This window comes from Chaetodon trifascialis, chromosome 20 (assembly GCF_039877785.1).
Source record: "Chaetodon trifascialis isolate fChaTrf1 chromosome 20, fChaTrf1.hap1, whole genome shotgun sequence".
NCBI lineage: Eukaryota > Metazoa > Chordata > Actinopteri > Chaetodontiformes > Chaetodontidae > Chaetodon > Chaetodon trifascialis.
This window is the reverse complement of record NC_092075.1, coordinates 3,067,092-3,089,798: the sequence shown is the minus strand read 5'-3', so window position 1 is coordinate 3,089,798 and position 22,707 is coordinate 3,067,092. Positions and strand designations below refer to the sequence as shown.

General features: G+C 43.9%; 1 protein-coding gene and 1 pseudogene across 1 annotated transcript; both read left to right on the top strand.

The window, feature by feature from the left end:
* The first annotated feature begins 3,857 nt into the window (after nt 1-3,857).
* On the top strand, nt 3,858-16,807 carry dmgdh (dimethylglycine dehydrogenase). Its single transcript, XM_070988311.1, has 16 exons — nt 3,858-4,086; nt 4,404-4,572; nt 5,994-6,092; nt 6,181-6,345; nt 7,373-7,577; nt 10,075-10,323; nt 10,473-10,671; nt 10,758-10,927; nt 11,026-11,179; nt 12,057-12,222; nt 12,383-12,513; nt 13,625-13,842; nt 14,861-15,018; nt 15,172-15,231; nt 15,687-15,821; nt 15,942-16,807. Exons 1-16 carry the CDS (start codon nt 3,965-3,967, stop codon nt 16,152-16,154), a joined length of 2,613 nt encoding a protein of 870 aa, XP_070844412.1. The 5' UTR covers nt 3,858-3,964; the 3' UTR covers nt 16,155-16,807.
* A 376-nt stretch (nt 16,808-17,183) lies between these two features.
* On the top strand, nt 17,184-21,895 carry LOC139348982 (arylsulfatase B-like; annotated as a pseudogene).
* The last annotated feature ends 812 nt before the right edge of the window (nt 21,896-22,707 follow it).

Genomic DNA, 22,707 nt, shown 5'->3' with positions numbered 1-22,707 from the left:
TTTACTTTCTGTGTTTTCTTGTGATTGATTTGTGCCACCTGTACCTCGTTAGTCTTCCCTCCCTGTGTATCTACACACACTGGCCGCTTTATTAGGTACACCTTGCCAGTACCAGGTTGCACACTCCGACCAGCTCGTCTGGCACCAACAACCACGCCACATTCAAAGTCACTTAAATCCCCTTTCTTCCCCATTCTGACGCTCAGATTGAACCTCAGCAAGTTGACCACGTCTACATGCCTCAAGGCGTTGAGTTGCTGCCATGTGATTGGCTGATTAGCTATTTGTGTTAACAAGCAATTGAACGGGTGTACCTAATATAGTGGCCAGTGAGTGTAAGTCTGTGTGCTTCCCTCAGTCTTTGCTGGTTTGTCTTCATACCCCACATGTCGAGTGTTCTAGCCTTTCACTTTTTTAATTTATTTTGTTTTCTAACCTCGCTCGTTTTGGATTTGTTGACTCTGTGCTGTTCCTGTGGATTACATTTTCAATTCTGAAATTATGACTTTGGTTTTGACTTTTATCCTCCTCACCCTCCCACAAGTCTTTGTTTGCTTTTCCATTTTGTGCTAATTTATTGAACTCCACCAGCCCTGCCTCTGCCTTTGGGTTCATTTCCTCTGTGGGATGGATGAAATAAATCAATGATCTGTCAGTTTAATGCAGTGCAGTTTCATGAACACGAATCATAAACATGAAGTCTGTCTCAGCTGCCGCAGTGTAGTGACACAGAACAGAAACTAACAAACAAACTACAGAAAAGCAACCACAGCACACAGATCTGTGAACTGATATAAGCTACAGGGCTGATTGAAGAAAGTGGGAACAGGTGTGCAGGTGGAGGACACTCTATGATGAATGTGATGTTTTTTCGAGTGTTATACTGATTCATGAATGAGTAAACAGCATTTCACTGCTGCTTTGAACGACTTCACATGCAGTTTAGCAGTTTATTCCAGTGGTTTCTCATAAAACTATGTGAGAAGTTTGGAGGGGAAACATCAACAATTAACAACTCGCAGACATCTGGCAAAGAGCCTCAGCGAGTTACTGTTTGTGTGTGAAAGCCCACAAGCCAAAAAACGATGGGAGCCACTGCTTAATCTTTAACACTGCATTTTAGATCCTTTTCATTTTTATGTAGAATCATCTGAAAAGTAACTGAATCTGTCAGATAAGTGTAGAGGAATAGGAGTATAAGGCTGCATATATGACAACCTCAAAACTGTACTTCAGTACTTGAGTATGTTTAATATACTTCTTGCCGAAGACGTCATCCACCACAACAAAATATGTAATTAATGAATCCTTAGAGGCCAAAACTGCACAGAAAAGCAGAGAAACACGGCTCATCATTTGCAGCAGGATGCCTTCAGCACTCCAGAAAGGATCTTTCTCTCGGTCCAGATTACCATGGTGATGACTGGGGTCATCCAGCCAAGATCAACACAACAGACTGAGTCCAAACAACAGTGGTATGTTAGACTTAGGCTGAGGCGGGGCTGAGAGGACTGTCTTTGACGAACCAAGGAAAGTAGCAGCTAATCCAGACGAATTATTAATTCTCATCATGTTCGTTTGAACGGTGGCCCTGAAAGCCTTCGCGCTGCAGCTTAAGAGGACGCAAGCAAACAGATGAAACACAAGCAACCAAAGAAAACGTCCTAACACGTGGGCAGCGTCTGGAAGAAAAGGCTGCAAAGGTAGAAAATAGAAGAGAAGAGAAACACAAGCAAATATACCAGTTAGCACAGGACACACAGAAAGCTAAGGCTGATGGGAATGTCATTAGGATGGATTCATCAGCCTTAGCTTTCTTTGCTAACAAGCATTATGGGCAAACTCTTTGACCTGATGGTGACGCTACATGATGTCCAGGGGATCAGAGCAATTTCATTCTCTGGGAATGATTTTACCAAATTTCTCCACCAAATGCCCGGCTAATCCAAAAAATGTGCAAAGAGGTGGAGGGTGGGTGGAGCGGAGGCAAGCTGCATGAAACCTAGTAGCTAGCAGTCACTCAAAGCAGCCATCCTCAAAATAATGCACAAATTTAAGGCTTAATATAATTTAAACAAGCGGGATGGGAGTTTTGCAGTGATTTATTCAAGAGGCCATTGGAGGAAACTACAGTTTTTGGGACTTGGATTCATTTATCAGGCCTGGAGGTCGCTGCATGGAAGAAAAGAAACACTGAAGTCAGCGCAATTCATCCTGAGGGGATCATGAATGTCTGAGTCCATTGAATGGAGATATTTCACTGCATATGTGAAATGTTTGACCTGTTGGTGGCGCTAGAGGAAGTCAGAGGATCATGAAAATCGTTAGGATTCCTCCTCTGGGGACCACTCTGTTAAGTAGTTATTGAGATGTTTGAGTCTGGATCAAACCGGTGGACCATTCAGCAGACTGACCAATCGACTGGTCTCCCTGGAGTCATGAGGCTAGCTTAGCTAATAATGTGGTCTCAGTGTGCGTACTGGAGCCAGGTAAGAGCTGCTGTTGAGCACAGCTGTAATCACGCTTTGGGTCATGCTTAAAGCAAACAATCCAGCATGTTGGTGTTTCACCCGAGATAATGGCGGCCTATAAACTCCACATGTTGTAACTTTATATAGTTATATAGTCCTGTTGACCACGCTCTACTGCTTAGTAACTTATTAGTTTACCTTACTGAAATCAGCATTATCCAATCAGCCACAGCAGGACAGATATATCCAGTCTGGCTTGATCATTTCATGCCTGCTTTTCAGTTGATCTTTGCATTGAGTTTCAGAATCAGTCCTTTTTCTCCCACACAAATCCGTTCAGAAGCACTTTTGTTTCTCTTCATGTGTTTGTGTAAACTGGCTCTGAAGATAAATGTCCAGTTCAAACCTGCTGCAGCTGTTCCAGGTGGGTTGAAGGCTGTGTTGCAATAAAAAGCTCAAGGACCACATAGAGATAAAAGGGTCTGTGTGGATTGCTCAGACTGGATCTGACAGGTCAGATCTTTAGCCTGTTGTTTATATTTTACACAAGCTATAAGATCCAGACACAAATAATGAGTGCAATGTGCAGCGCTGCATCAGTGTCTGCACTGCTGTTATCATCTGTTTCATTCAAAAAAAACTGAAAATTACATGAAATTTGGCTCAGATAATCTTGACTTCATTGATCCTCAGACTTTCCCTCTAGCGCCACCATGAAGTTGACATTTGCATGAAAGGTCTCAACAGCTAGCGGATGGATTCCTACTGCATTAGGTACAGACGTTCATGTTCCCCACAGGATGAACTGTGTTTGAGGATCCCTTCAGTTTTTTTTTCAGCTGATTCTACACAAATTAAAACACTCTTATCAGGGGCGGGGCTTGCAGACAGGCGAGCCAGGCACTTGCTTGGAGCCCCCAAGCACTTATTTACGACAACGATTTGATAGGCCTGAGCTTTCAGGGACCTCTGTTGGTCCCTGGACCTCACTTTGAGAACCACTAATCTATTTTTTTCAGTATTCATCTCAAATGTCCCAGAAATTGTGCCTTTATGTGTGCAAAAACCAAATTTTTGCAGCATGCACGGGTGGTTGGGGGCCCCAGGGATACTCCACTGAATTCATTAATAAGATAGTGTTAGTAGTTACATAACAAAGTAAGATTTCTCATTAAAAACAATAAAGATTACAGGTGAAAATAAATGATCTTATAATAGATGAATGAGTTCAGTGCAGTGGGATTAGTCACAGATGTTCCTACATGGGCTGCGTGACCTACATTTGTGCTTTGGCACGCACAGTGTTAACTCGGCTGAGGGCTGATCTGCGCTAAGTTTCACCCTGACTCGGTCCTCGACCTGTGGGCGTGCCAAGAGGAAAAGTGGGATATTTGTAACTACACGAGGCAGTGCAGGGGTCCAGTGAGAGGGGGGTGGTCATGCGTTGAGCTGCATATATAGGCAGTTTAGAGTTTTTCAATATTACCTCAATCATGTCGCGGATATTAAATCTAATCAACACTCAGCTGCGGAGAGATTTGGCTGCGTATCGAGGGATTGCGCGGCTTCCTCTGCGGACGATCTGCTGCACCGCAAGAAAACAAGCTGAGGAGAGGTGAGACAGTTCAGCTGCACCCAGAGGCATCACTCACGTTCACTGGAAGTCTCATCAAACACACGTTGCTTCGGCAAGTCGCCAGAACTGACGGTGTAAACCAGCCACAACTTACGCTCAGTGCGCGTAAAGCTGGGCAGCTGATTGGTTCGTGCAACGAGACTTTACGCAGAACTGTTTGCACTTCAAGTCAGCAGTTAAGGTGCTTCTGCATCAAGTTACGTACGATCAACATGGTGACTTCAGCATATCAGCTGTAAGCAGGCTGCTGAGGTGCGCAGCTACTCACCTGTATTTGCTTGTCTTCCGTCCTTCAGTGATGCAGCCTCAGCGTTGGGAAAGAGGTGGAAGGACACAGCGGAGACTGTCGTCATTGGTGGAGGATGTGTCGGGGTCAGCTTGGCGTATCACCTGGCCAAAGGTGGCATGAAGGATGTGGTGCTGCTGGAGAAATCCGACCTGACGGCCGGATCCACCTGGCACGCTGTACGTCTGTCAAAGTCTGCTTTTTAAAGGCAGAAATGAATGAATTCAGTGAATATGAAGGTGAACAAAGGACGCTTTTAGTGGAAGACCCAGGTCCTCTGTGCCACATGATATCTCTGCACCAACAGATTTTTAACACCTCTCCCTTTAGTTCAGTTAATCTACCGTTGATCTGCTGTTAATCTGATTCACAATTTAGCGCAAAGTTGTGTCATCAAATTCTCTGTTTTGTCCGAGCAACAGTCCAAAACCCAAATATATTCACTTTACTGTCACACACAGCTGCAGCTAAAGGTCACTCTCATCACCAATTATATCTCTTTTCCAGACAGTTGTGAAACACTGGGGGGTTTTTTTTCTAAAATTTTCTTGATAATTACAAGAAAAAATAGCATTTCAATCAGACATCTTTTACTGTCAAAGGCTGATCCAGCCGACCACTTTGCCTCGAATCCTACTGTGAAATTCAAAGCAGAAGACTGGAGAGGGTCTTCCTCGACAGCCTCGTTCAGTAAAGGTGTTCACAGCCATTTCTGTTAGTGTCACTCAGAAGGAGCATCGCATGCAGGGTGGGCAGCTGTTACAAGTTTTCAGTGTATTTGAGGTCTTGACCCACTTACTCTTCACTCATTCACGCTCAGGCGCTTCACCATGATGCTATTAATACACGTCTGACATGTCAGAGGGGACCTTACTCTTATTCAGTTACCGTCAGTGGAGCCTATGCCAGCATGCACCGGGCGAGAGGCAGGTTACGCTCTGGATTACGCTTTAGATGCATGTTTACTGGCTGTGGGAAGGAACTGAAACACCTGCAGGAAACCCACAGATAAGGGAGAATATGCACACAGCCATGCTCTTTGTAGTGCAGGACAGACATAAAAGCTGCTATGTATTTTTATTTTATGTTATAGTTTTTTTTTGTGCAGCTCGTCGGAGCATTTTAGTATCTTTCAGCTTTTTGTTTTGGTTTTTTACTGTTTTCATTACAGTTGTTTTCCACACGCAACAGGGGTCTTTTTTTCACCAAATAGTTCCCAAAACTGACTTTCCAATCTACAACCAGGCAGGCAAATTTAGAACTAACAAGTGAACGCGGTGAAGCATTTAGCAGCTTAAAGCCAGATGTTTGTTTGAGGAGTAGGTAGAGACCAAAACAGCAAAGAGAGTTCATATCAGATTTACATTCATGAGGTGGACACAAGCACACTGAATTATAATGGTGCTCCATGTCTGCTGGATATATAAACAAGCAGCTACACCAGCTTTAAAAGGTGTAGGATCATCATCATCATCAGTGATGTGATTGCAGTTTTTTTTCTGCTGCCCCCAAAAATCTGCAAATGCAGCTTTGAGTTGGAGTCGACTCTAACTCAAAGCTGCATTAACAGTGTTTAACAAGTGTTTGTTTTGTATTTCAGGCTGGTTTGACAACATATTACCATCCAGGCATCAACTTGAAGAAAGTCCACTATGACAGCATTAAATTATACGAGGTGCTGGAGGCTGAAACGGGACAGGTGAGGCGCTTCGCTCGTCTTTCGTAACTTTGATCTGTGTTTCTGGGTTTCTGTGGTAGTATGTCATTGGCTTTGTTTGTCTCTGCAGGCAGTGGGCTTTCATCAGCCCGGCAGCGTTCGCATTGCTTCAACAGCAGCTCGGGTGGATGAGATGAAGTACCAGATGACCCGCACACACTGGCATGTGACGGAACAGTACTTAATCGGACCAGAGAAAGTCCACGAGCTTTTTCCTTTTCTCAATAAGGACAAGGTCTGTATGAATGTGGCAAACTTACACAAATTATTCTCTGTTCTTATAGAAAACGTGATTCCTGTGAATTAATGATTGGTGGTAAAAAGTCCCCGACTGAACAGTCAATAATGATCATTGACCAGAGTGGATGGTAGGTCGGTCTTTGTCTGGTCCCACACTTGTTTGACATTTTGGGAAATTTGCTTATATGCAGATGAGAAGATTTATCCCACAGGCAGAACAAAGCAGCGAGGCCCCAAAAATGGCAAAATAAAAACACTATTAACATTTTAACACTAAATTTGCTGTCATTTAATGCAATTTCCCCTCCGGGGGACTAATAAAGGATTGATTTTATTGAGCTGCGGTCCTTTTGTCTCGCACCACCACAAGACCGAAACGATCATTTGTGCATCAGAGTTGTCCTGAAGTTTACTCGCACATTGTAAATCTTTCATTCATGCTCCTCAGAGGAAGCACAGAGAGATTTTGCTCTTGCATCACCCTCTGACCAAAATGTAAACCTTTCAAATGCAAAAACCTCTTAAATCATCAAATAGTAAGCAGCTTGTCACAATTCCTGCAGTGAACATTCATGATCCCCAGAAAATTATCCCCTGTACAACAACACGAAGCCAAGATTATCCTTTGTGCACAAAAACTGTCCAAATCTAAAGGGAAGATTTCCATGAAATGCACTGCCACATTGACAATCATTCATTCAGGCTCCCCAGAGTTTTAGTTGTCCTCTTCACCCTCCAGCCGAAGTGAAATCTGCTTCGCACATTAATGCTCACAAGTGGACAAACCCCTTTGGTTTAATGACCCAAAGTTGGAACGACATTTTGGGATTATATACAGTGATGAAACAAAACAACTGTCTTAACTGTATTTGGACACATTCGCTGTATTTATGGCCGACTGCCATGTTTGATCGGTTGACTTCTGACCTAAAATTTAGTCAACTGAAACAAGCGAATCCAGAAGTAGGTCAAGAATCAGCAGCTTGGTGTAAATGATGATGACGGTTTCTCTGTATTTTCAGGTGTTGGCAGGTCTGTACACTCCAGGTGACGGTCACATTGACCCTTACTCTCTGACTATGGCTCTGGCTGCTGGTGCTCGTATGTACGGTGCCCAAATCTACAACCCAGCCCCGGTCACCGGCCTCAACCCAACTGCCGATGGAAAATGGGATGTCCAGACTCCTCAAGGAACCATCCGTGCGAATCGCATTGTCAATGCAACAGGTTCGTAGTTGAATATGCATATTCCAAATGCACATGAAACAGAGCTAACAGGAGATGTCTTTGAGGACCATGGAATGATGATTCTGCTTTGGCCTTTGGTGAAATTAAGTTAATGTGATTTTGTGCATCAAAGTATGCTCTAGTTTTATACTCACACTAGTTCTTTACTTGGATGTCCTTTCAGTTGGTATTTTTAGTCGTGCATTAGTCTTGTGCTGTGTTCAACATAAAACTGCTGATGAAGACACCCTGTAGACACATCCTGCTGTCACTGCTCTGTAAAACCTGCTATCTGTGGACACTCTCGCAGCAGACCTTTGCCCACACAGACCACTGCTTGTAGTTCAGGGAAACAAGCGTTTGGCTTGAACTGGGTCGTACCAGTTCTGGGAGGATTTTGTTGGCAAAGACTTCTTTCGTCCCTGCTGATGTTGCTTGTTTATCTGGCAACGTTCAGGAATTTACTGCAATCTCTTTGTCTTTCGAGGAGATTGTGTAACATAAAGCAAAACATAGGTCATGCATGTTTTTCCTTAGTCACCTGTTCTCTGCAGTAACAGTCAGGTTAAAATGGACTAACAAACAAACCGCAAGTCAGATAACATCTGCAGTTCAGCCCTAAAGATTCTGTAAACTTCATGGATCGGGAAGCTGATATGCGTGTTCAAAGTAGTGCTTTGACAGTCGCTGCATGCAAAAAAAACGTTGTCCCGCTCACAAACAGCATCATAAAGACATTTCAGACTAATTTTCTACGACTCATTCACATCCTCTTGCTCCATATTTCCTCCCTGAATTTGCACATTCTGTACTCCGGTTGAAGCCAGATATGTTGGGGGCCCCGCTGGCATTTTGCCTTTACTGTGTCCGACGGCCAATCCAAACAGGCCAGCAGTTCAGATTTCACCCAATCTTGAAGCAGCACACATACGCTCCTCCTCATACACTTTGCAGCATTTTGCTCCTGGTTATATGCAGGGGCTGAAATATCCGACTCATAGATATCCCATCTGCGTGTGTTTCAATGAATTGTTGTCGCACAACATTTCTGGGTCAGATATACCATTATGCAATGGGAAAATGTAGGCTTTTTCAGGTTTAATCATATACTTGTACAGTCATGGTCACTGCGTTTCCCTTTTGTATGTCAAGTTTGTTTTTGTGATTTAAAGATTGACAACAGATGCTGCTTTCTTGGAGGCTTCAGGAATAACTCCCATAGGAAAGCAGCTAGCTTGAATATCCCACAGAGCAAGGAAGCAAACAACAGCCTCAGTCTTTTTTTGATGCATTATGCATTCCCCCCCCCCCCCCCCCCAGCTGTTTTTATCCAGCCAACATCTGACTTTTCACAAAATCTGTTGACTGTTGATACTCAAACTATGGCATCATCGGGAGTGCGGGCTGTATCCCCTCCTGACCATTGAGAGCCTAAATTAAGGTCAAAGGTCATGATCTGTGGAATGTCACCCCATGGGATTCATTTCTGCGCATCAGCTTTGTGACCACAAGGAGGAAGGTGATATTTGACCATTGTTTGATGAGCAAACTACACGTTTTCGAACCCGCAATCCTGTGAAACAATATGATTTAGCCTCCTGGTTCCCACTGGATGTTGTCTAACATTTTTTTCTGTAATGTAGTTTGCAGTCCCTGGGCTTGGTACGCCATCACTGCTTAGCCTGTGTCCTTCTGAACAAATTTTGTCAAGAATCATAAACAGATAGCAAATATAGTTTGACAGTATGGCCAGCAGGTATGGAGATAGCAGGACTCAAAGGTTGCTTTGTTTACGTGAGCTTGTTGACTGCATTCCTCAGTGTTCCTGGGTAAACCAGTGAATTGGCCCTGTGTGCGGGCTTCTGGTAACCATGCTGCTCTGCAGCCCTTATCTGGAGGTTTGTGTATGCAACCCCACCCCATCCCTCAACATAAAATAAAGTTCACGTGGAGCCCATGCAGAATATAAATAGATGTTGGAACGTTAACAGATTGCAGACTTGCTAGCGGTCAAACAAATTTAGACTATTTGACATATAATGTCTAATAGTCTAATTTGCAGAACAGTGTTTATCAGTCACTCTTGCAACACGTGGCTGAAGATAGCAGCAGAGATCAGCAGGCCTCATTGCTCTACCAGGCTCTGACCTCACACTCCAGGTCAAAGCAGCTGAGTTGGCACAAGGTCCACATTGGTCTTTGTTGACTGTCCCACTTCCAGAATCAAAATAGCATACTTGATGTGTAGCTCTCACTGCTGTCATTAGCGTTGTTTTCCACTGTTTCTTCAGCTGAAGATGTAACAGGGCTTTCACTTTTTCAAAAAGTCAATTCTGGGTGACTTTGTACAGTGACATGAATTTATGAACATCGCCCAGAGAGAACCAATTTGGTCATTTGTTGAATTTGAATTAAAACATTTCATTGAAATCCATCACGAGTGAGCGTGAAGACTTTTCCCTGTTATTTGATTAATACCATCTCTGCTGGTTTTAAGGTTTCTGGGCACGGGAGGTCGGCAAAATGATTGGGTTTGAACACCCCACCATCCCGGTGCATCACCAGTATGTGGTGACAGCGACTGTACCAGAGGTGAAGGCTCTGAAGAAGGAGCTGGCTGTCATCAGGGACCTGGAGGGCTCCTACTACCTGCGTCAGGAAAGAGATGGCTTGCTGTTTGGCCCATATGAAAAGATGGAGAAGATGAAGCTGCAGGACTCCTGGGTCAGAGATGGAGTGCCTCCAGGTCTGTTTGTCATGGATGAAGATTTGTCTACACTTTAATCTTTTGGTTTAATTAATGTATCTTTGACAGGGCAGCTCTCTCCATGGTTTTGCTCTTGTAGTGTACTCATCATGTTTCTGTCCATCTCGCTCCCTGTGTGACGGCTGCAGGTTTCGGTAAGGAGCTGTTTGAGTCGGACCTCGACAGGATAATGGAGCATGTTGAGATGGCCATGGAAATGGTTCCTGTGCTAAAGAAAGCTGACATCATCAACATGGTGTCTGGACCAATCACATACACCCCTGACCTCCTGCCCATGGTTGGACCACACCAAGGAATTCGCAACTACTGGGTTGCCATTGGCTTTGGGTATGTGACGGGGATGGAGGCTGGTTGACACCTTAGAAGAGGCAAGACGACTGATTCATAATGTTCAAAACGTGGACTATTTTCAGGTATGGGGTCATCCATGCTGGTGGTATAGGTAAATTCCTGAGTGACTGGATCATGAATGGAGAACCTCCTTATGACCTGGTTGAATGCGACCCCAACCGCTACGGCAAATGGACAGATGTGCCTTTCCTGTGTGCCAAAGCTCGAGAATCCTATGGCTTCAACAATGTGGGTAAGAAGAACACAAGACAATCGCACATTCGGTGGACAAAGCCTTCTCTTTTTTTTACTGTCACAAAACTCTCTTTGGTCTCTCATGTGTCTCTGCAGTTGGTTACCCCAAGGAGGAGCGATTCGCCGGTCGACCAACCTGCCGGAAAAGTGGTGTTTTTGAGCTGCTGAAGGACAAAGGATCTATGGGCTTTCACGCCGGCTGGGAACAACCCCACTGGTTCTACAAACCTGGAGATGACGTTGGATACAAGTAAGGCATCCAGTTTGCAGAGCCGGTCATTACATTCACACACTGCACATTCCAAAGAGAGAGGAAGAAGCTCCGATTGTGTCTGATGGAATGTGCATGCCAAAAAATGTTTGAGGACACGACGTTCTTGCGTGGAGATGGGAGGTATGCACTAGATCACAAACATATGTTCTCACAAAGAGCTCCCTGCCAACCCTTTCGGACGAGTTCACCGCATATCATTTAACAGTTCATCTAACTCCAAGTAGCAGCACAAGAGAACCCTTTAGACACCACAGTGAGAGAAGATGACAGCTGCTGACAACTATCAATGACTGCGCTGGACACTATTTCACCATGTGCAGGATGGGAGTCTCTAAATATGCACCATGACATTATTTAAAAACCACACTGTCAGATTTCTTGAGATAATCCAGCGAGTGTTTGGAGTCTTGCCAAATTGCCAAAGTGCAGAATCCAGCTGGCCTTCACAGCAGCAGCATACTTAGCTCATTGCCACAGGCATAATCCTGTGGTGCGACTTTCTTTATTCAACTTTTTGCTGTATTGTACTTTGGGATTTATCAACATGAGTCAGATGGCATATGAAACCAAAACAAGCTCCCCATTGTGGGACACGGAAACTAGAGGAGTCGGCCTGCATATAGAGTGGTTTGCATATTGCCAAAAAGACAGTGCAGTGCTGAAAAACAAACGAAATAAATAAATGTTTTGAAAGTCTTGTTGATATGCTACAGTATTATTAAGTCTGTACTTCAGCATCAGTTTTGCATTACGCAATGAAGCCAATAAAAGAGGGCTGGGGGGAAAAATAAAGTTTTTCATTAGAATAACAAAGCCAAATATAAAGTGCTAATTGATTTTGTGCTGTGCTTAGTCCCAGTTTCCGACGCACGAACTGGTTCAGACCGGTCGGCAGAGAGTGCAAGCTGGTGATGGAGAAGGTGGGAGTGATCGACCTGACACCTTTTGGCAAGTTCATAGTGAAGGGGAAGGACTCAGAAAAGCTGCTGGACCGCCTGTTTGCTAACACCATGCCCAAGGTAGAACCGGTGTACACCTCATTAACATCAGTGGGAATTGTTTGCCTGCTATAGCTGCAAATACAGCACTGTGACACAACTCACACCACTTTCTTGGAAAAGTCGTTCAGTGCCGTGAAATGACTACATTGCCTCTCTTCAACATTTGACTTGTTTTCAGGTGGGCTTGACTAACATCAGTCACATGTTGACACCCACTGGAAAAGTCTTTGCCGAGGTCACCATCACCCAGCTGGCACTGGGAGAGTTCTTGCTCATCACAGGCTCGGGGTCAGAGGGTCATGACCTCAGGTGAAATGCCTCAAGCTATTTGCATGTTTGATCTCACTCAAGTCAATCAGGCAGGCAGCAGCTGGCACCTAAGAGCAGGCAGGCACAGAGTGTGATCTGGTGAGCATGGTGGAGCTTTTAGCAGCCAAAGAGCCAGATGTTTCCTTCAGGAGAGCTAAAAGATTGACTGTTAGGCTTCATCAGGTGACCACAAACAGAACTCGAAATCAAAGATATTGTTGCTCTGTAAAGCTGGATGTGTAAATAAGCAACCAAATGTAAATATTCATCATATCAGTTTAAAAGCTCACAATGTTTCTTCCTGAAATGCACCTTGGGAGCCATAGCCAAGTTTGTCCATACTTTGCATCAACTGGGAGTATTTAATGTCCATCCAAACAGTAGAAGTCCTCCAACTATCAGTCTGTTAAGATCATCAATGGAGCAAATTTATGAAACACAAGAGGTGTCTGAAATAGGACTCAAGAAATATGCACACACCCATACACAAGCAGACAAACACTGGAGTATTCATTTTGCTGAGAACACAGAGTACATGATGAAAAGTACAAAGTACAAGAAGTCTTCAGATCTCAGTCGCACACTCCTCGCCTCAAGCTATACTGAATAAAACTCTCACAGGCTGTTTAACCTGAAACCTTTCAGCAGCTGTTAACACTACGCCCCTCCATTTGCTCCAATCAGGAGGCAGTCCATGAAAACATTAATCTCCATTCCCTCACTGTAACCAGCTCTCCATACCGCAGCGTTAGGGAGGCAAGGACAGTTTAATGCTGTGCTGCGCCCTGTAATGGTGAAGGGAGAAAACTGCAGGTTGCAGGTTAAAAGCGGGAGGTCGGATTGACCTCTGACCCCCCAGCTGAGATACTGAAATATTTAGTGTGAGAAAGAAGTTAAAGGTGCCTTGCGGAGTTTTCTAGTAAACAAACAAAACTTATGTTTCCATTCTGTTATTCACCACGTGGCGTTGTGTGAATCCTTACAAATGTTTCTCTGTTGTCTTCTTCCTTCGTGTCTTTGTTGTCGCCTTGCTGTATATCTCCACCAGAGATGCTGTAATTATACAACACTAAAATCTTTTTGTTTGTTTTCTGTGCGGATCTGAATTCAGGTGGATAGAGGCAGAAGCTGCAGATGGTGGATATAATGTGGACATCAGCAACGTAACAGAAGATATAGGCGTGTTGGGCATTGCAGGACCGAACTCCCGTAAAGTTCTTCAGAAACTGACAGATGAGGATCTGAGTGATGCCACATTCAAGTTTCTTCACTGCAAGTCCATCCAGCTGGCCGGCATTTCTGTCCGCGCCATCAGGATCTCCTACACAGGTACTGCACACTTTGTTACTGTTCACCCTCTTTGCTTTAATAAGTTCTTTTGTCGAACACAGGCTGGTGGTAAAAATGTGGGTATCTTGAAACTTGACAGATAAAAAAAGTGAAATCACACGCTCGTTTCTCAGTTGTTGACTGCAAGAACACAAAAGTCTTCATCTTACTCTCACCATTGAAGGAAGTGAAGAGCCAGTGGATTAACTTGATGGAACTGTCTCCACAAGAACTGGGAAACTCTCAGGCTAACAGTCATGACATTATATGTGCGCTAATCATTTTACTATGAGGGCCGAAGCAAAGCAGGATTCACTTCAAACTGAAGTTCAAGGACGGATTGTTACTAACGTAAAACTCAGAACCTGCAACACAAGCTCAGCTGGTTTTGTTGGTACACGAACGCCTCCTCTGCTGCATGCTGCATTTGTATAGGTGTCTTCTGCTGCAGTATTTACATTTACGTCATTTACATGCCCTTAGTGCACTGACTGCTGTACTGGTATAATACAGTTCAGCATGTCATGTCGCTCAGTGTTCTGTGGTAGTTACTAGTTTAACTACATTTCACAGTGGGGCAGTGGTCACAGCTGCTTTATGAATCCATGGTACTTCTAATCACATTACAAGGCAACTGGGCTTGCTTGATGGTTGTAGAAGGCGTTTCACCTGTCATCCAAGAGTGGTTACGGGCATTTTCACTGTATTTTGAAAAATTAAACCAGAGGATAATCTCCCAATTAATCAATAAGGAAAATAATCCTCAGCTGCAGCTGTGTTTTTGAACAATTTTGCATCTATTTTCTTCTTTTCACGCATTGTTACACTCAGATTATTATGTTTACTTGTAGATGTATAAAATGAACAGATGCTTTATTTTTGCTAAAGATGGATCGTGTCACATGCAGGCACTCGTGATGGCTGCGCAGCTACTGCCTACATGTGACTGTGCTCTGTGTCAGTGCTGAGTGTATCCCATCATACCGTCTGGTGATACGGTGTATGCATGTGTGTTTAGGTGAGCTCGGCTGGGAGCTGTACATCGGCCAGAAGGACATGGCGGCTGTGTACAAGGCCTTGATGGAAGCAGGAAAAGACGAAGGCATTGACAATTTCGGCACTTACGCCATGTCTTCCCTCAGACTGGAGAAGGGATTCAGAGGCTGGGGAGCTGAGGTACACACACATGCATAGTTCAGTGAGATTTAAAGGTGCTGGAAGGCAGATTTTGTCACCTTTTGGACAGAGCTTCCTCCAGTCTTTATGCTAAGCTAAGATAACCAGCTGCTGACTGCAGCTTCATCTTCATCAACATGTCGACCTTTACAGATGAACTGCGACACCAATCCTCTGGAGGCTGGACTGGATTATTTCATCAAATTGAACAAGGTAACCATTAGGGCTGCAAGTAACGGCTGTTTTTACTGTCAGTGAATCTATCAAGTGTTTTCTAGGTTAATCGTTTAGTTGTTTGGTATAAAATGTCAGAAAATGATGAAAAACGTTGATCTGCATTTCCCAAAAGCCCAACATAACGTCCTTGAATGTCTTGTTTTGTCCATAACCCAAAGATATTCAGTATGGTGTCATAGAGGAGAAAAGACACCAGAGAAAAAAATCACATTTAAGGAGCTGGAATCGGAGAATTTTAACTTTTTTTGTCTTAAAAATGTGCAAATCCATTAAGTCATTATCAAAATAATTGCTGGTTAATTTAAAAGTTGAAAAATAATCAGTTTGCATTGCAACTCTAGTAACCATCCACCATTTTTAAACATGCATTAACTATCCTAGTTTCCATGATTTAAGCTCTGAATGAACAGTTTGCATCTGTGTTTGTCCAGCCTGCTGACTTCATTGGCAAAGCAGCCCTTCAGGAGATCAAAGCCAAAGGCCTGAAGAGGAAACTTTCCTACATCACGCTGGATACAGACGACATCGACCCCGAAGGCAACGAGACGGTGTGGCACAACGGCAAGGTTAGCACCAGCGAAACGCTTCAGTGATGTTGTTCTGTGATCATATCCAGTTTTATCTGGTCACTTTGTGGTTCGTCTCAGTCAGCCGGCGTCCTCATATTCCCTGATGTTTCTCATCAGGTGGTCGGCAACACGACGTCCGGTGCATACAGCTACAGCACCCAGCAGAGCCTGGCGTTCGCCTACCTGCCACTGGAGCTGAGCTCTGTGGGCCAGAAGGTGGAGGTTGAACTGCTGGGGAGGAAATACCCCGCCATGGTCATCCAGGAGCCCTTAGTCCTCACGGAGCCCACAAGGACCCGGCTGCAGAAGAAAGCAAAGGGTAAAGCATAAGCACAGACTGCTGGCTCATTGGTTTATCACCTGCTAGTGAAGAACAAGTTGACTGTGACACATGAATGAAAGTCTTATCTGGAAAAAATGAAACGTGTGGTCCTTGTACTGTGCTGTTTGTGTCTGAATTAAATGGCCAGTTTAGAGAAGAAGAGTCACATTCACATCCCTTCACAAGCTGATGAAGAGGATGTCGTGAACAGGTTCAGCGTGTGAGAGTGCTTAGTCCATCTGAAGAGCAGCAGTTGGTGATGTTCTTGCCCTACAATGTCTTACAGTATTGGAAGAGTAATTGAATTGTTTGTAAAAAAAATGTCAATAATTCCATAAATGGATGTTAATATTTACGGGTTGAACCTTTTTTGGTGAAGGATGCTCGATTCTTGAAATTCCAGGAGAAAAGTTCAAATGAAAAATGTACTGCAATGTTGTGTTTATTAGAAATTCAAAAGATAATACAGCTGCACTTTTTCAAAGTCATAAGAGCTCTTTGGGACTGTGAGAAATGTAAGAAAGTACCTAAACACCAAGAACCGGAAGAAACAGAATGCTGGCCACCTTGTACAAAGACTGATTTCTAAACCTGCTTTTTTACTGACATGATTAAACTGTGTGATATAAATACCTTGATAATTAAAACTCTCTGTCTTGTGTGAGGTGTTTGCGTGTCTTTACTCTCTCACTCCTCCTCCATCTTTTCTCAGAGCCACTTACTTACTGTCCTTTGTCAATGCTTATTAAAGCCTCCAGCAGCAGATGTCATGGTGTCTGATTGGCTGCAGTGTGAGGAGCACAGGAGGGGTGGACGTGGGACTCTTATAAGATCATTCAGAACTGAGTGGTTTATTTAGACCCGGTCAGGCCTCTCTTCTGCCACTACTCTACTTTGTTGGCTTCCACTGACTCAGAAACAGACGATGGATCAAACAGACAGTGTGTTCGCTTATCGTAGCCATGCTCCTCGGAAGCTTTCCCCTGGTTTTGGGGCCATGGCCATGTTCATCATGGCGGATGACTTTGGTTGGCACGATGTGGGCTACCACGGCTCAGAAATCAGCACCGAACCTTGACAAGCTATCAGCCGGAGGAGTCCGCCTGGAGAACTACTACGTCCAGCCGATGTGCACCCCCTCCGGAAACCAGCTCATGACTGGGAGGTGTCAGGTGAGGTCCGTGTCCTGCTGCCTGTCCACAGCTGTGTTTTAGGGTCGTTCACAGGCAGTGGTCAAAGTACACTTTTGAGGTACTTCTGCTTTGCTTGAGTATTTCTATTTTCTGCTACACATACTTCTACTCCACTGCAGAAGAGAGGCAAATAATGTCCTTTTCCAAAGTACAAATGATCTGCATTTGGAGTTTCTGAGTATGGAAGCCCATAGGGGAAGCTTGAAGATGTAATTCAAGGATAGCATTATCATTTTCCATTTATCTATGTGTTATTTGGGTCAAAATGAAAAAGCAGCAATCCAGTTTGGGTTTTCATTTTCACAAACTCACATGGGCATTTAACGGCCACAATGAAATTAAATAAAAAAACTTTATTTTTAAAGCACCTGTCATACAGGAAATGCAGCTCAAAGTTTAACAAGAAAGAAAACACATGCACCAAGTGAGGGCTTTACATAAAAAAGACAGAGTGGACATAAGAACAGATTTTAAAATGAATGTAAAGTAAGATGGGGAAGATTGGAGTGTTGCAGGCAGTTTTCCACTCATCACCTCCCTTTATTCTGATGAGGTGATAGGCGTTTCAGAGGTCCAACAAAGGGTATTTGTCTTTTATTATCATTGAGTCCTCTGAAATGCAAGAGCGGAGTGGTTTGTCTTTCTTTTCCACAAAGAAGAAGCCAGCTCTGAGGGGAGACGATGACGGTCTGATAAGGTCAGCAGCGAGTGACTCAGTAAAGTATTTTCCATGGGCCCCTTCTCAGGGCCAGAGAGATTATGTAGTCGACTAACTGGTAATTTGGCTCCAGGCAGCAAATCAATGGCACGATCGTATGGCCTGTGGGGTGGTGCCAAATCTTTACTGAATACCTGAGATAATCCATGATACTCAGGTGGAGCTAAAGATATATCTGGTGGCTCGAGGGGGGCCAAATGGACAGACTCAGGAACAAGGATAGCTGACTGTAGACAATGGGAATGGCAATGCTGACTCGATGATTTTCAGTGTTCGCCAATCATTGCAGGGATTATGGACATGTAACCAGGGGAGGCTAGTACTACAGGAGATGTGGGAGGAAAACATTCTGCTATTGTGGAATTACATTTTCATTTTCAAGTTTGGATTATCATTTTATTTTAGTCCGCTCCGGGTTTCCATACTTTTGCTGTTCTTACATGTTATTTTGTGGCATTTTCAACACAAGGTGTATTTATTTCTGAGAAGTATGTGTTTGTTTTGCCCTCCTCAGATCCACACAGGCTTCCTCCACATGGCATTGCAATCAGTCCATTCACCGCTGCAGGTGCCAGAACACTATGTGGCTCCCTACAGTTTCATCAGTGACCCCAATCACAGGCTGTATGCTGGCATGGTGTCTGCCATAGACGAGGCAGTGGGCAACATCACTCTGGCTTTGCAGCGGGTAGGTCTCTGGGAAAACAGTCCTAGTATTCTCAACAGGTATGTTTTTGGACTGACATTTTTCAGTCATTCTCCAGCAGTCCAGGGTTGTTCCATTGAAAATAGCTTTTGCAATACCCTGGACGTCCACTAGAGAGCAGTGTTTTACTGTACTTGTTCTAATGGGACTTGTGGCAGGATCACTGGCGAGCAGGATGTGGACATTTACAGAGAGAAATCACAGTGAATGAAGACTTTAGTGTGCTCATGTCTTCATATATATAACTGGAGTCTTAGTATTGTTGAACCTTGACAAATGTCCGTGTAGACTTCTGATGAAGAACATGATATAACCAAGATGAAGGCATGCAGCATTTACAATGGATAATTAGAAGACAGGAACAATGCTGTGAAAGTAAAGTGTGAGGTTTTTTGTTTGTTTGTTCTGTGGTGGGCTGTGGTAGGTGGTCTGTTTCATTGTTCTTCCACACATTTGGTTGTGGCTCTGACTCTGGCTCTGTCTTTTTCCTCCTTGTCTCATCACATTTTGTCCCTCTGGTTGTTTGACAGATAATGGAGGTCAGACGCTGTCTGGTGGCAGCAACTGGCCACTGCAAGGGAGGAAGTTTTCCCTGTGGGAAGGAGGGAACCGGGGAGTGGGATTTGTCGCCAGGCTGCTACTGAAGCAACTTGGGACCGTCAGCCACAAGCTCATTCACATCTCCGACTGGCTGCCAACATTTGTTGGCCTGGCAGGAGGGAGCACCAACGGTATAAAGCCACTGGACGGATTCAATGTGTGGAACACAATCAGGTGAGCTGGGCTGCTCTCACAGAGCTGGGACTTGAATTCAGATTGAGAATGTGTATTGGGTTGTTGAGCTCCTGCTCCTTCAATAAGTCCTTTGTTACTGTGGCAGTGGGAGCTCAAAGAGAAGGAAATTCCATCAGTCATTCTCACACAAATCTGTCCTTCTGTCCCTTTCTCTTTTTTTTTTCTTATCCTCTCTCCATCCGCACCTCTAAGACCTATGACAGCCTGCTATTGGACAAACTAATTAATTCAGCTACAAATCCTTTTATGTGGCAGCATACCTGAGATGTTTTGTATCTTTTTTATATTATAAAATTAACTATGCATAGTCAGATGTTTTTGTTTTGGAGAACTTTGCAACTGTTGGCAGACCAGAAGAACTTTCCGGTTACTTTGTGAACAGGTCATCACGTGAGCTGTCACCGAGTCCTGTTTGACTGACACGTTATATCTGTAAACTAAATGCGGACACAGTGAAGAAGGTGAAATTGAGGGCTGCAGCAGAGCACCAGCAGAAAATCAAGGCTTAGCCTGGACCGCAAACTACTACTCACAGCCTCTACTTGACTGGATTGGCTGACACACGTCAGCTGACCGCTGGCTGCTGGCGTTGCCGTGCGAGCAGCACAACGCAGGGCACAAACAGCTGTTTGTTTTCGCTGCTTTGCAGTTTCATCTCATTCTTAATTGGCTCTCCTCTTAGACAAAACAGCAGCTCGACAGCTCGGCCGGTGAAATTAAACACCAAATGAATGACCAGAACAGAAGGCAGGCAGGAGAGAGTGAGAGTTATTTTAGTTGTGTTGTCAGACACTGTGGTCAGTGAGAGCAGTGTGTTTTCTCTGTGGTGGAGTGCGGTCACAGCATATGACTGCCTGGTGAACGACAGCCAGCTGCTTTAGATTTACAGATCCCAGTGGATTTTACAGTGCATGAGACATGATGGTGTGTGTATTGGTTGTGTATCCATGTGTTTAAGAGTTACACTGCTTTTTATCTTACAGCAAAGGGTTTGCCTCACCCAGACTGGAGCTGCTGCACAACATTGACCCCCTGTATGTCGACGAGGGTCCATGTAAGTTCACATGTCTCCCTCTACATAGAAGAGGCTTTTCCCAGTCTGTCTATATCTTTGTTTCTTTTTGTTTTATTTCTGGACACCCTGAAAACAAGGATTGATTATTTACTTTTGCCATATGAAACTGATGAAACGATGCCAGTTGCTAACCGTGACCCTTGTTCCTCATTTGCTTCCCCATTTCAAACATGCACAAATGCAGTAGTGGCAAATTATTCAATATGCTTGGCAGACATGGAGGACTGGTGCTGAGTTGACCACATTACCACCGTATTTGTCAAATTCCTCCAGCCCAAAGTTCCATGTGTTTGAGGAAATTCTGTTCTTGGAGGGAAGGATTGTTTTGAAGCCACTTTTGAGCCGCTCAGCTCCTGCTGCTCCACTGTTGGGTTTTACAGCACAAACTTCTTGTGTTCAGTGGTAGTTTAATATCATCTTATTCAGCAGTTTATAGTTTTAAAAAAATGGATGGCCTTCATGATCAGCTCTGTCCTCTGCTCTCTATAGGTCATGACGAGGAGAATCAGCCGACCAACTGGGTCCAATCTGGCTTCAATGTGTCCATTCATGCGGCCATTTGATCCTCAAACTGGAAGCTGCTGACTGGCTACCCAGGTCAGTAACTTCTATCACTCATAATGGCAAGTTTAGACTGAGCGGGAATATATTATAATTATTACATTTATATTATCTTATAAACCTGAAAGGTATGTGTTGTATGTTTTGTTGCTAAATATTAATCATAAACGTATTTATGGCTGTGAGATAAATGTACTAGAGTAAAAGAATTTGAATGCTAGTGGAGTATGATTAAAAGTGAATAATCAAAGTACCTGAAAATTAACTTAAGTACACTACTTGAGTAAATGTACTTACTGTATTACTTTCCACTCCTGCAGCTGAAGTCCGTCATCTTATTTCCTCCAGGTTGTCCCAAGTGGTTCCCCCGGCCCGGCAACTCAAGCTTTATGTCAAAGTCCTCACAGGTGCCTCCGCTGAAGACCGTAATGCTGTTTGACATAGAAAAAGATCCAGAGGAGAGGAATGAAGTGTCTGCTCAGTTCCCCACAGTAGTGGAATATCTCCTCAGTAGGCTCTACTACTACCAGAAGACTGCTGAGCCAGTAAACTTAACCCTCCGGAGCCTGGGGACCGTGGGCTTAGATGACAACGACAGGACAGTGATCCACAGAAAGATGCCTTCTCCTGTCAAATTAGCAGGCGATGTGTTTGTCATGCTGGCAGTGAGGCTGCTGTCAGTGCAGCTCAGAGTACAATGACAGAAGTTGCATCACATGTGCAACATTATCAACGTTCTCCTCGATATTTGTGTTCTCAGGTAACAGTGGTCCATACTCAACATAACTATGATATCAGGGCCAGCGTGCATTCGTGTCAAGTTCCTCAAGTGAATCATGTAGCCAGAGGTTCCTTTTTTTACACTGGTGCTGTTTTGAGGAACAGTTGTTAAACATGAGAAGAGTCTATAGAAGTCATGTTAGGAGGTTTTTATGGAAGAGGTTAACAGAAAATCTGCAACAATATTGTTTCTTTAGCTGTCCTTGTTTCTGATCTCAGAGTCATTTTTACTTTTTACATTGTAGTGAGCTGGTTTGTTTCTCAGGGTGTGTTTTTTAGGTTTTATGTCGGATGTCTTGTGCTTTTTTGTGCGTGAATTTTTTTGTTTACTTATGTCTTCCAACATCTTGGAGAGGTTGGAAATAAGTGTTTTCACTTTAAGGTGTTATCTTTGGATTTTGTTTATTTATTGTGTCTGATGAGCCATCAACCACTCAATCATTTAGCAGCTAAAGAACCAGACCTTTACCTCAGGAGTGGAGACCTGTAGCCCCACCTGTTAGCTGTTTTTAATTGTGATGGAGCATCAGGTCGTATCTGCAGAGATTTTTGTCTTTATTTCATGGATGTCTGCTTTCTGCGTGTAATGATCAAATATTTGCCGTGGTGAAACCGATGTTTAAACCTCCCTACATCCCTAAATATGTGCCTGTGACTGACCAATGAATGATTTGCCAATTATTTTTTCATTTAAAATTGTGCACACCATTATGCATAAGTACCTACTGGTGGA

Bases quoted from the DNA above. Each gene is read 5' to 3' on its own strand.
- dmgdh (XM_070988311.1), top strand. From the start codon at position 3,965: ATGTCGCGGATATTAAATCTAATCAACACTCAGCTGCGGAGAGATTTG. The intron at 4,573-5,993 runs GTACGTCTGTCA...TTTGTATTTCAG, and splicing joins CCGGATCCACCTGGCACGCT to GCTGGTTTGACAACATATTA. The intron at 13,843-14,860 runs GTACTGCACACT...ATGTGTGTTTAG, and splicing joins CATCAGGATCTCCTACACAG to GTGAGCTCGGCTGGGAGCTG.